Source organism: Acomys minous, assembly GCF_964271855.1.
Source record: "Acomys minous genome assembly, chromosome: 19".
Taxonomy (NCBI): Eukaryota; Metazoa; Chordata; class Mammalia; order Rodentia; family Muridae; genus Acomys; species Acomys minous.
In genome coordinates, this window is record NC_140499.1 from 672973 (window position 1) to 687856 (window position 14884).

The window sequence follows — 14884 nt, forward strand, 5'->3', positions numbered from 1 at the left end:
AGGTGAGCCAGCCCAAAAGCATGTGTGTAGGAGAGCTGACCCCACCACCCATCTGCTGTGAGGTGACTCAGACATGGGTTAATGTCCTCCCCACCTCTCCCTTACCCCTTTCCACTTTATGGGGGTCATGAGAGCACGGCAGTTTGTCCCCATCCCTCACTGGCTGCAGTATTTGAGAGAGTGGACCAAGCACCTTGACTGGGCAGCACAATGGAGCTGTGGGAATGGGCAAGCTGGCCCTAAGGGCAGGAGAGCTAACCTTGCTTCCGGCTGGTGGCAACATTGGGTGGCCTAGCTGGAACAGTGCCGGAGAGACTGCCCTGGTGGTGTGGATGCAGGAGGTCTGGCAGGCTGACCAGCTCAGCTACCACCTAGGCCCAATTTCAGGGCTTTGAGTTGCCACCTTCAATATCTACATGATCTGTGAACTTATGGAACTTGTGAAAGGGCTGATCCTCCAGACACAGGGATCCTCCAGACATGGGATCTCCATGACACAGGACAACAGAATAACTGGGAGGAGTTCCAGTGAGGATCCAATACTGATGGTGTGACAGAAGCCAGAGAGCTTGAACCAGACCAATTATACATGCAATTGAAGATGTGTAGACACACTGGTACATTACAATTTCCACAACTAGATGTTTTCTATGCTTTGTTTTGCTTTTAATTTCTGTGTTTTTTATTTTCTCTTGAGTGAGAGGTTGCAAAGAGGACAGATATGAGGGGAAGGGGAAATAACTGGGACTGAGGTGCATGACGTGAAACTCACAAAAAAAATCAATAAAAAGTTGAAATATGAAAAAATATTTCCATCCTTTGCTCACTTGTAAAAATCCAAGAGTCATATCAAAATGAAAAAGAGTAAGATCATAAGTAAGGGTAAAATGCTTTCAGTCATTCAAGACTTTTAGGGGTATGGGAATTTCATTCAGTAGGGTACCTGGCAAGTATGTAGTTCTGGGTTTAAGCCTTAGCACTGCAAACATACAAATAAATGAACAAATAATTTCAGCCCAAATACAAGTGTGGGTGCACAATATACAACCAGATAAGTCAGGGTTATCTCTGCTTTTGTATTTTCCCCCACCAAAGGCAAGTAGGTAGACTGTAGACACCCTGGCAGAAAGCAAGCAAGCAAGCAAACAAAACTCCAAAAATAAAACAGTGGCTATGAAGGTAGCATGTTGCTGTGAGAACATAACACTCAGTTGACTCCAGCTTATGGCAAGAATAATAAGGTTTTCTGACAAAATCACCAGCCAGGAATTTAAATAAGAAGTTTGGTACAATTGTTTCTAAATTATCAAGAGCCATTTATTCTGACCCAGTAAGGAGATTTGTATCAGCTTGCACACATTTCTTAAAATAAGTATTCTAATTTTAACTTGATAGAATCTCTAAGGAGTCATCTAGATCACAAGACATAGTTTGAACCCAAGCCAGCAACAATAGTGCTTATGTTAGCTGTTGAAATAATCCCTGTGACCTGATGTTACCAAAAGATCAGATGGACATTATATGGCTAGTTCAGTACTCGGTGACACAGATGAGGCTTCAGAGCTGTTTAGAATAAAAAAGGAACTAATCCAGAAGGATGCACTTAGAAGTAATTTAACAAAAATTATTTAACTTTTTATATGCAATGGTCTATGAGATGCTAATAAAGAGAAGGCAGTACTTGCATGGTACACATCTGGAAGTGTACCAAAGGTAACAGGCATCCCCTTGCCCACTCCAAAATGGCTCATGCTTTCTGTCTCATAACCACTCACTCATCTGCTTGTTTAGAGTCACATGTGGAGACAGCTGCACAACAGCTCTTCCCCACTAGTGATAACTGCCTCTCCCCTCACCCCAATGTACAGCTCTCAAACATCTAGGCTATGTCAGGAGCCTGGCATGATGGTTCATGCCTGAAATCTCAGTATTTGAAAGTGAGGAGCTGAGGTACGAGGATTATTGTAAGTTTGAGGCCAGCCTGGCCTAGTACAAATCTTTTTTAAAAAGTCACAAGCTCAAGTGTCCATGAGGCATGTTTAATCCTGCATTGGAGTGGTGTACCAAGTGAAGGAAGAATGTGAAATACAGAAGCATTCCTGGCCAATCCTCAGACACAACTGTTTTACAGCTTCAAACAATATGACATACTCAGTTTTTCCTTGCTTTGCCAAGTAAACCCTCTCCAGTGTCCTACAAGTCCGACATCAGCATTCAATGCAGACTTAATAGCTTTGACTGAGTCTATTCAGTTGCATTGCCTGTCAGGCCAGCATTTCTCCACAAAGGCTCAGAATATCAAGAAGACTACTGCCTCTAGCAGCTGACTGTTCACTCATCAAACTGGTGCATGCCCTCAGCTGCCAACATCCATGCCCATATTACACACCCATTTTCCTCATGTTTTTGAGGGATGCTCTCTGAGCACAACCTCTCCATGTGTATACTAGATCACTCCCTTTTCATTCAAAGAGATCACTCTCAGCTCTCCCCTCAGTTCTCTGATTTAGTAATGACAGTGTTCCACATGCCATTCCTATTGCTAGAAATAGGTTATAATGTCTGTGTTCTTTTCCTCACTCAGCTGCCATCCCCTTCTGTTCCTTTTAGAAGCAGATATCTAGGAAAGTTGTGTACATTCACAACCTCCATTCTGTTAGTCATACTTTAGCCAGGGTCTCTTCACTACTCTAATACATGTACGCCAGTGGCCTTTACAATTCAATACCATTCTAAGTTGTCCTTTAATCTCCAGTAGCATTTCAGACAGATGAAGTGTTCTTTTTTCCTGGAAATATTTTCCTTGTATGGTTTCTACAATTCTACCACTTCACGCTGTCTCCTTGTACCTTTCTGTTCCGGGCCTTGTACCCCTTCTCACCAGGCTCAATCTTCAGGATTCTTATCGGTTACATCATCTTGTGTAGTGTATATAAAACATTTATTTGTTTTATTCTAATAGTTTTGTCTCATTCAGGCCTATTTTCTGAATGTCTGACTTGCTTAAAATTAAGTTTATTCTTTAACAATTCCATAAATGTACATATAGCCTTCTGATTGTTCTACTACTAGCTTTTATTTCTCTCCCTCTCCTATATACTCCCCTACTAATTGGCCACATTCATGGCTTTTGTTATGTTTGTGGGTGACCCAATGAGTTTGATAAAGGCTATCTTTGTGATCATGGATTGGAACTATCCTACCCACTGGATCCTCATCAGCTCAGCATTGGGTACCACCTAAAGAGAATGGCTCCCTCTTCCAGAATCTATCAGTAACCTATAGTTCTGCAGTAAGAGGTAAGGCCTATAAGCTTTTTCCTTGGTTTTTCCTTCCATGAGCCCCTCTCCAATTCAGATGTTAATTTTCAACCAAGGTTCTGCCTATGAGATCTCCTTTTTGCTTATAACCAGAACACCTTTCCAAGCTGATTTGGGTGACCAAGAGGGTAGCACAACAATAAAGTATTTGCCTAGCATGCTCTAGATTCTAAGGTTTGCTCTCAAAATGATAAAATTTTAAAAATACAAGACAAAAAAACAAAAACAAAAAACAAAACCTAATAGGGAGAGGCTGAATTGAGTCTAATATGGAAGCTTTCTCTATGCTGATGAAGACTCACATGGCAGCAGAGTAGACAGCTGTCAGATCAGGGCCAGAACACCCAACAGAGATAAACATTCAAAGATGAGGTCACACTGAAACATGGGACACCTGAAGTCCAAATATGTACTACCAACAGCAGAAAAGATCTTTCAGGGGATTAAAATTAAATGTAAAATGGCAGTAACATAGTGACTTTCAAAAGATTAAGTGATATTTTCCTGCTGCTATGCTCAAATCGAAGTCTATAGTATATGAATAAAATAGGTTGTCTAATTGGAGAAAACATATTATAAATCCATGTATACACATATGTGCTGTGGACATTCAAATTATGACATACTAAATAGAAACACATTTATAAATTGTTTTCCAATGTATACACTACAAATTGACTTTAAAATAACTAAGCCAAACATTTTGGTTCTCAAAGTATGCTAAAGAAGATTTTCTAAAAGATGCTACTTTTGTTTTTTAGAAACTATGGTTGAGTAGTGTAAAAGGTGATAAAACTACTAAGTCTTTTTCCTTTGTTTTGTTGTATCCAGATGGTATGCAGAAAGGAATTAGACTTACTACTTCATGGCTGAAATACATGTTATCACCCACGAGTCCATCTTAGTTGAAACTGCATGTTGCAGTACATGTTTTAAAAGTTTGTGTTCACATGCACACAAGGTGTGCATGCATACATGTCTACAGTACATATCTGTATGCATAGGTGCATATGCATGTGTCTGAATACTCTCCTTTTGACTGGCATCTGTGCCCTACACTTGGAAACATCTAAACGCTTTGGAGATATTATAGCAAATGGTTATGCCATGTTTTGAGACAAAACCCCCCATTCTTTTCAGTGAAGCCACTTGCTTTAAACCACTCTTCAATCTTCCCTCCTACCTGCCATTACCCATGGTCACCCATGGGAGGCAGAATGCAGCAGAGCTACTTAGCCCTAGGGACCACCAGGCTATTTTGAACCCAATATAGGTTTGAAATTTAGAGGCCTCTCTATAGAAAGCTATGATAGCCCAGATAAAGACAGGCTAACTCAGTCTAAAAAATTATTTCGACATTGCTACATTAACTTAAAACACAAAGGAAATGGAACTATCTGCATCTTGCTGTCCCTGTCCTAGTGTAAGGAAATACAGGGAAATGTCTGTGAAGCTCGGTCTCTGGGGAAAAAAACTAAAACATTTTCCCGCAGAGAGCAGGGAAAATGAACTCTTGAATCTGGTTCAGCATTCTTAAACAGGCAGCAGTGGGAGGAGATAAGGTCTAGCTTTGAGCAGTCATATCACAGAGGTCAAGCCACTCTAGGGTAGTATAAACTCCTGTGAGCCTGCAGGCTGCATGATGAGTGACCAATGGAGCCAATAATATGCCATATATTCTACAGAAGTGGCAATAAGTCAAGGATCTTGCCAAAGCTTACATCATTCACTCCACTAGGAAGGAAAAACCACGTGGGCCATTATAATCCCTTAGAGCTCAAACTCTGGGAAGTTCATTTAGAGCACATGAAACAGCAGGGTTTGGGGAAGATAGGGACCAAAACTCTAGCAAAGAAGTCCTTTCCAAGCACGAAGATTGCTCTCCCTGCTTCTCTGTTAAAAGAAACAAACAAAACAAACAAAAACATAAGCAGTGCTCAAGCAGACCAAGCTGTCCCAGAAATGTGGGATGTGTCTGATGTTGGCAAGTAAGATGGAAAGCAGATTAAACTAAGCCACAGGGAAACAGAAGCTTCATGAACACTAAGTTCATCATGTTCTGGAACTGAAGCTAAATAGATGACATCAGATTTATTCTTCCCCACTGTGCTCATTCCTGAATACCTGCTCACTGAAGAAACCAGTGCACTGATCATGCCATTAACTTTTTTTCCTCTCACATGGTGTTTTCTTGTTACACTCATTAGGTCAGGTGAATTATAGCAATTCCTCTACTATGGACAAATTCAGCTCTAGGATATCAAGCTATCATGATCTGTAGGAACACTGGTCGAGCTGGCAGGACTAGTTATGAGTAAAAAGAGATTAAAATAAACTGGGTCTGCAGTGCACACAAGACAGATCGTATTTTACAATCCCAAGGACTGAGGAGTTAAAATAATGTTTATGTTCTTGATAAAGTCAGACCTATTCTATTTGCTTTTGTCCTCCTGTAGAAGAGGGAAAGAATGGATACCATGTCAGAGATGTGCCAAGAAAATGGAAAAACACAAGATATGTTAAAAAAAAAAATCCTTATCTGAGGATGGTCTTCCCCAAAAAGCAGTTAAGAGGATAAACATTCCTGCTACAAAATTCTAGAAATGCTAATTACTATGGTATAGCTGTAAAGAGAAGACTTTGGATAATGAAACATGAGGGTTGAAAGCCTCTTTGTCTTGATCACTCAGGAATGCCCATGCCATACAGGCATGGGAGAAACTAGATCAACTCACAAAAGGGCCTCCCTCTTATGCCGATGTTTCAGGATCACCCTGACAGCTTGGCCCCTGCTCAAGAAATCTGAATCATCTTTTCAGTTCAACACAGATGAGCCAGAGCTAAAGACCAGGTCTCAGGCCTTCAGAGTTTGATATTGAGGTACCACCAAGCTTCTCAAATTGAACTAACTGAAGGACTTCCACTTACTGCTTAGTGCAGGGCAGATGCCTAACTGCTTTCACTGTGACAATTCTCAGTGTCTACAATAACCCCATGAAGACATGGAGACAGAACAGCTCAGGCATTAGCATAGCATCAGAAACTGTAAGTGGCAACTTCAGGATGTGAGCTGAGTGTAGGCAGTTGCAACCGCCCCGCTTCTTAACCATAACAGCATGCTGCTGCCTGCTCTAAGTCCCCATAAAAGCCATGGGGGGAGAAGGGAGTGGGCAATAGCATTTTCTTTGTGAAGGAGGAGGAGGGAAAGGAGGAAGAAAGACCAAAGCTCAGCAACCAGTATGGTGCTGAAGATGGGTTTGCATCTTGTCTGTGGACCCCATGTTCTGTGTTCAAACTCAGAAACAGAGGAATCTGTTCCAGGAGGCAGCAAAATGTCTCTGGGCTACTTTAAATATAAGGAAGTGGCTAACATCAAGCCTCTCGAAACTGCAGCAATGTTTTTTTTTTAAAGCAAGCTTTCCTAAAAATACCTACATATTATTTCCACCCAAAAGACAATGGAATGAAAGCCTACTCCCTACCCTCACCATAACCAACAGCAGTTAAGCTGCTTGCACTTACACTTTAAATGCCGGGAGGTAGGAGTATATTGAGATGCTGCTCAGGTTATACACAAAAGGCAGGTGTTTCCTGATATCTGTAGTTGCCCAGCCACTAAAATATGTATTCAGTAGGCCCTGGTCCCCACCTGAAAGAAAACACACAAACAAAAAGGAACTATGGTTTATAAACCTCTAAGGCAGTTCAGGAATTTTACAGAAATACATGGGAATCTTAAAAGATATACTAATTCTATTTTAAATAAATAAATTCCAAGTCATATCCTTTAGGACATCTTTAGAGTGAATGGCTATTTTTTCTGACTTATTTTCAACAAATACCCAAGGAACAGCTCTACTTTATGTCATACATTTTACCAGCTACTGTGGAGCCAATGTGAATAAGGCACATATCATTGTGTTCACAAAGGTCTAGACTGGAATAGTAGATGCAGATACTAACAAGTTAAAGTCAATAAAAATGATCAAAGATGAGGCAAAGGTACAGAAGAAAAGGGGACAAGTGTTAGAGCAATACATGGGTATGGCTAAGAGAAGGTTTCCAAGGGGAAGCTGTGCTTGACCTAAGACTGAAGTCTACTGGGGAGTATTTGACAGACTCAGGAGAGAAGAGCAGCAGAAGGGGATCGGGACAGGGTAGAAACAGCACACACTCAGCACAGAGACAGGCAGGAGCACATGGAAGTGGCCTAAGTGAAGGGATTCTGGGATGGTAAATGGTTCCATGGAACTAGAAGAATCACAGCACATCAGTTTTCAGATGAGATTTTAGAAAGAAAAAGAAGTAAAAAGCAAAAGCTGGCAAGTTAGAATACAGACTTGTCTTCTGGGGCTCCCAACTTCTGGCTTGTCATTCGTTGGTGATTTCCCTTTGGAAAGAAGGGCCTCACTTTCTGGGGAAGGCATGAAGTCCAGTAACCTCAAGGGCTAAGAAGTATTTTACTATATAATTATAGCTGACCTTAGCTAGCATGGTAACAAACCATCAGGGGAGTGCTGCTGATCTGGTGGCCATTCATAGCTGAAGTAGTGGCCATTCATAGCTGAAGCTAAAGTTATCCATTTAGTAGTAAAGTACCCTTAGGGGCCTGGATTCCATGCCTTCCTTGGAAAGTGAAGACATGACCATTTATTTTATAGGATAAGAATCTGGCATGGTGGCTTTTGCCTGAAATCCCGATCTTTTGCCTATAATTCCCCAATTGGGGAAGCTAAGGTAGAAGGATTGCTATGCCTTTAAGGCCTACATTCCTAGGCTACATAGTGAATTCCAGGCTAGTCTAGTCTATATAGTGAGACCCTGACTTAAAAATAAATATAAACAAACAAGAAAGGCAAACAAGAAAACAAACAAATCTAAAAAGCTAAGCACCTGACCCAAGTTTTAAATAAACTGGTAAGCAAAACTATTTGAAAACACAGTCTTCCTTTGAGTCCAGTAGTTTTTTGTTTTAGCTTCTAAGAGTTCAGAAAATACATTTAGAACCAGAATCTTGAGTAGACCCATGGAGTGTGTGGGCTGGGGGAAACAAATGGGGGTGGGGGTGTGATGTAGGGAGACACATGGGGTCTATGTGTATATGGTGTGGGGAGACACATAGGGTGAGTGTATGGGAGAGGGTGGGAGTGATGGATGAAATGAGCATCCTCTTAAGTGTACATCTGCATATTTCAATCCTGTCCTGGGTCTGCTTTGTGTCCAGATCCAGTATTCTTTTTCATCATCCAAAAAGTTCAATCTGTTGTCTATCTGTGCTATTTGGTTTCCTTTGGACTAGAAGATTTAAAAACTATGGGTATCTGAGTAACTTTAAGAAAAAGTAGGGGCATTGTATTTAAAATGTGCCTGATCTCCACTATGTGATATTCTTTCCAAATACCATCCATTCAATTGACAGACCCATTGCATTCATTGAGGGATCGTCTATGGACAAGTTTCTTTGTATTAGGAGTCTCTGATCAGTACCATTCCTCAATGAACAATGAAATGAAAATAAGAAATGGAACAGAGTATGGTTCACTGTTGCAAAGATGCAATGGAGTAAATGGTTATGACCTCAAATGTACATGTTGAAAACTTAATCTCTAAGAGGAACTGAATTTATATCATAAAAGAGTGGTCCAAGAAGCCCTTCATCCCTTCCACTATTTCAGATTACAGGAAAAGGATGGTGTGTGAGAGCAGAATGCCACGTCTCTGTAGACAATCTGCCTTTGTCTTGACCTTGGCCTTCCTTGTCTCTAGAGCTAAAAAATAAATTTCTGCTATTCATAGGTCCATAGTCAATAGTATTCCTAAACTCTATAATGAAAGATCAATACAAAAGGTGTCCCAATCTGTATAGACAAACATGTATTCTAAGGCACAGGCTTAAAACCCAAAAACTATACCATTCTGAGGCTTACTTTCAGTTTTACAAAGATCAGTAAAATGTAGGTGATACAGACACTAATGGTGAAGAACAGGGGTCTGAAGTCTTACTAATTTTCTTCTTCACATAGTTTTCAAAACAAAGACTGAGGAAATGTGCTTAACACCTTTATTTATTACAGTGCAGAATTAGAAATAGCCAGATGCCATTCAATAGGTACATAAATATAACCATATTTAGAATATCACTCAGAACAAAGGAGGCAACTACTCATGCATAGGACTTGGATAAGACTCAAGAAAACTAATGCAGCATGTTTCCATTTATACAATGTCCTGGAAGTGATAAAACCATAGAGGACACATTGGTGGCTGCCAAGAATAGGAAAGAAAAGGGAGGAAGCTATGGCTGTTAAGTGTATTATGAGGCCTGTTCTGTTCTTGACTGTGGTAGTGGTCACGACAAAGTATACATGCATTAAAATGGAATAGAAACCTATCCATACAGACATATAAGTCAGGGCAGAAGTAAAATTGATGAATTTGTAATAATCTTGGTGGGCTGAATCAATGTTAAATTCCTAAGTTTAGTATTGTACTATAATTATATAGGATTTTGCCACTGAGGGAGATGGATGAGTGGTATAGAGACTCTCTATTATTTCTTAATAGCAATATATAAATTTACAATTTATTCATAGTAAAAAATAATGCAAATACAAATGCAAATACAAAAATATGAAAGTTAACAAGGGTCAATGTAATTCAAATGCAAAATACAATAAGAAACTGTTGGTCATTTTGATTCTAAATTCCACAAGGAGAAAGAGTTTGGCTGTTTTTGCTTATCTCTGTCACCTCTCTAGATTACAGAATGTCTTAAATACAGGAAGACTATTTCCTAAATATATGCAAAAACCTTCAAGATATTCAAGAACTTTCTCCACAGCATCGAAGCTTTTTTAACATCATGCCTTGGAGGGATAGTAAATTAAGCTACTAATCACACACTGTTATTAATGAGTGATTAATCATTGCCATTAACATCAACATAAAGGCAGTCTACTGTGCATTATAAAGATACATAGCTACATACATTGTGATTATAACTAAGACATAAACATTAAACATATAGGAATAAAAAATGAAAAAATCATTATATTAGGGGATTGGTGCTATAGATGTTTCTCTCTCATTTTCCGTGTATTATTTTTATTGGGCTTGGTCTGGTGCTACGCATTCTGATGCCAATTATTGGCCCCAAGATCTATTTGCTGCCCAGAGGTGCACATTCTCAAGTACACCTGACCTTGTTGTATAAACCTTGCTCTATCAATTTAAAGTTGATGGGTTAATAAAAAATTGCTAAACTTGGGATTTGTCAGAAGAGAGAGAAAGGCGGAGTTTGGCAGGCCTGGGATGGGGTGGGGAGGGACCCTGAGGCAGAGAGAAAGGGAGAGAGGAGACAGTACTGGAGGAGGAAAAAGGAAGAAGAGGTTGAGATGCATTAGCATGGAGAGAAGAACATGGCCAGATCAGCATGGATGAAGGGAAGTAGCCCAGATAGGAGTGATTAAAGCAGATGGCCTGGTATGGGGGCTAGAAGTGCTAAGGATAGTTTAAAGGGTTATTATCTGCTGAGTCCCAGGTAAAATGAGGCTACTTTAAAATACAACAGGTGACCGTGTCTTTATTGATTATGATAGTGGGTTAGGTAATACTGCCATAATAATTATATAATTTAATAATAAACATTATTAGCAATTTTATTTACTACAACAATTTTAGTAATTCAAAAATTGCCAATACTAAGGGGCAGGGATGAGAACTGTCCTAAAACCTTTCTAAGCATTCTTATTATCAACAGAAAAATATACATGCAGATGATAAAACATATTAATAGTAAAACTCTACACATCCAATTTAAGAGCATGAATGTTGCCATCTGTGTTCTCTGTGAGGACACACCCATCCAATCTCATTGCCCTTCCCCCATAGGTAACTATAAAGCATTAAAAAAAAAAGCATTCCTCAGAGGCCTGACTAGCACTTCTCATGTCCAATTCTGGCCAATGTGAGCTTGGGAAACAGGAGTCAGAGCTGCTGGCCTTGTGAAGCCACAAGCTGGTGGCCTACGGTCTTGAAAGGCTGTTTCTGTTTACTGTCAGGCCCCCTGAAAACATTCCTAGCTCATTGCCTAAGGGAAGACTGAGGGGCACTGGGACATCAGGAAACAGTAAGGACAAAAGTCAATAAAATTGTCTTGGTGATTCAGTAGTGCACTTTATGCAGAAAAACCTGAAATGCTCAGTAAGTACTATGGCTACCGACCGTCATATATGACTACAACAAATCACTAAAATAGAATTAAGTACTATTTAATGTTATGAGACAGGATCTCATGTAGCCCAGACAGGCCTTGAACTTTCTTTGTAGTCAAAGATGACCTTAAAAGTTCTGTTCTCTCTGTCTCCACCTCCCAAGCACTATGGTTACAGCTGTGCAGCATCACATCTGACTTCAGGCAATGCTTTTACTTAAACAGTCTGGAGATCCCAGTAATCTTTTTTTCAAACTCATAGTTTAGCATTTCAGGCAAGTAGATGCATGCATTTCAGAAAGATCTATATGTAGTATCAGTAAAACCACTCCCCCCTTTTTAAAGAAACATTAAAATCACTATTCAAAGTACAGTATGCATACAAATACTACAAAACACACAAAGATGCAAAGAAGATTGCTGAATTTCCAATCATCATCATCATCATCATAATCATCATTATCATCATCATCCAGGATTTTGTCCAGTATTTTGTAGTCAGACTTAGACACAGCTTGATTTAATCTGACAGGTTAAGGCACTATTAATCTCAGTAATCTCAGAACTGACAAATGTGATTTGCAGTGATCATCAGGACCTGTGATCTAGAAAGTCACAGTATGGCAGCATTGGTGGGGTAGGGAGCAAAAAAAAAAAAAAAAGAAAGAAAAAAAAAAGTCAACCAGGGACATGTGGCTCCAGTTTTGCAAACAAGAGCAAATACTCAATTTTGCACCATCCTGCCACTAGGCTGCCCAAAGCTGCCGACCTTATAGCCCCATAGCATTTGGACACATGAGGAGACACTGGTTCAATTGGTTTTATAAAGCAGTGAGTATTGCCCTTGAAATCTGTACATGTGCCCAATGCTCTCTAGTTTCTGGGACTGCCCAATTTGTTGGTAGATTAATTAGTCATAGTCACAAGAGGAAGGCATAAATCAATTCTAAACTAAACAACAATCTCTGTATCTCTGCCATGAGAACATCACTGCCAATGTGCTCCTCACTTGTGACCCTGGTCCTGGTAGCATAGTTCTTACCCAAGCTTGATAGAAATGCAGAATGTTGAACCTCACCTGTTTTACTGAATCAGTATCGATTTTCATTCCCATGTGATGTGTGTGTGTGTGTGTGTGTGTGTGTGTGTGTGTGTGTGTATGTGTGTGTGTGTGTATGAAAGTTGAGGAGCATTGATCTGTATATCAATGGGTATAACACAACTTTCATTTCTATATAAAACATGTAAAGTTTTGATGGTATAAGTATAATACACATGATAAATGAGAAGGGCCAACTCTCACATGGTTCCCAATGCAACAAAAGGGCAGAGGGCCATATATTAAGCAAACAAAGTTAAGAAAATTTTCAACTATTATCAGTCAGGTAATGAAGTTTACTCTCCAAAGCTGTTTTTTACATTATATCTGGAGGAAACTATCACTGTTGCCCAGAGCAACAGGCCAAGGATTAACAAATGACTGTTAATAATGCTCTGGGGAGAGTTGAAATAGAAGGTTTAACTCTGAAGGTATGAGGTTTACTGGGTATCAGTGGACTAACCCTACATGGCTTAGGGAAATATAGGCACTTGGTCCAAGCATTCCTGCATTTCAGTGGCCTCAAATAACTAATTTAACATTTCATGTTATAGCTCTTTTCACACACACAAAAAAGATTCTTAATGACAAAGTTATATTACATACATGCCATAGGACATTGATTTTAGCAAGAATTACACTTTCCCAGTCTGAGCAACCACCTCCTTGTCCAGAGTTTCATTAGAATGCTGATCCTGACAGATTCATGATTGTATAACTACCTGTCAAGCCCCCACAAACTCTCAAATAGTTTTTAGAGGCAGATGCTTTATAGAGGCAGAAATTGAAACTTGTGCTATTTAGGACTATACTTGCTTCTTCAATTTGCTATCCTGCTTAGATAAGAGGTTACAATAATTTTTGATGTATCAGGTGAATGGCCCCATTGTAGAAACACAGGTGAGGACACTCAGCAACATCCAAGAGCAGCCGGAGAGTACTGGCGGCCGCTGATTTAGAATGGCAAGCTCTTCAGGCTCTGCAGATCAGAGTGGAAGAACACACTTGCAGAAGAAAAGCCCTGAGTCTTTCACTTAATTAAGGCACTAGATGCTTTGTCTATTCAGCAAAGTGAAATTTAAGAAATTAATCTACAATATGGACAAAGTAATAATGATTTCTTTCTCATATGTAATCATTCTCAGAATTTATTTCAGAGAATGTTTCAGTGTGGGAAAACTGGGAAAGAAGCATAGCAGAACAAACAAGCAAACAAACAACTCAATAGTAACACTTTCTTCCTCCTCCTGTGTATACTGAGGCAGAACTGAGAAAGACTGGTTAGACCTGGCTTTGCTAGGAGCTGACAGGCAAGCTGCTATTCTGAATTTTAACAGTGGGAATTCCCAGTACTAGTTAGATGGCAAGGCCTCACTGAGTACTTGACAAATGCCTGCAAGAGTGTGTCCCTCACTGGACTGTGAAGAAATAAGTGAGAATGTAAAACAGATTTAGAGTCTGTAAGCACAGAACACGCTAGTTCCTTCCTCTTCCTGTCTCTGACAGGCCCTTCATTTCCCCTGGGTGCAAAGCTAATGGCAAATACATGGCTAAGAAAATGACTCATGAGTACAGTGAAGGAAAGAAGAAAGGAAGGAAGGAAGAAAGAAAGAAAGAAAGATAAAAAGAGAAAGAAAGAAAGAAAACAGGTCTGAAGAAAAAGCATATATGTACTTATTTATTTTGAAATGACTCAGTCCTTCATTCTTTTGTTGGGTGAGTTCAGTACAAAGCCAGATTAACTACAGAGACTAGAGAAGGTACACCATATCTGTAAAACACTTTAAAACATTATCAGACTCTAAGGATTTCAATGAGAATTATGAAGCTGGAGGGATACCAATTTTACTACAGATCCTTAATTCAGCTTAAAGTAAAATTAAACCTAATATTTTGCCACACATATGTATTCTCTATTTTTCCAATATTTTATTATAAACCTAAGTTCTTGTATACAAATTAAAATTTTAAGGTACTTTGACTATAATAAGTAATGTAAGTATCAAACTTAGACAAACAATAGGTCACTCCAAATTTGGCAGTATGAATTCTTATATTGAGCTTTTCAAACCAATACATACAAATACACAAGCACCTTTAATTTAGCATAATTTAGAGATACAGGAGAAGGAAAGTACATTCCAGAGCTTGTTCAGACTGAGCTCAAATTTAGAGGCCAAAGTGTCAGCTTCATTTAACCTGATGGGTGATTTCTTTCCTTTGTTTGTTAATATGCCTGAACTTCATCTTCCT

At 39.4% G+C, this 14884-nt stretch overlaps 1 protein-coding gene across 3 annotated transcripts in view; it reads right to left on the reverse strand.

Moving 5' to 3' along the window:
* GYG1 (glycogenin 1) overlaps positions 1 to 14884 on the reverse strand; it is a 34302-nt gene that overhangs the window by 7952 nt on the left and 11466 nt on the right. For all 3 annotated transcript variants that reach the window (XM_084768479.1, XM_084768478.1, XM_084768480.1), the window contains exon 5: positions 6843 to 6969. In XM_084768479.1, coding sequence (XP_084624605.1) covers positions 6843 to 6969 — 127 coding nt within the window. The remainder of the gene's footprint in view (positions 1 to 6842; positions 6970 to 14884) is intronic.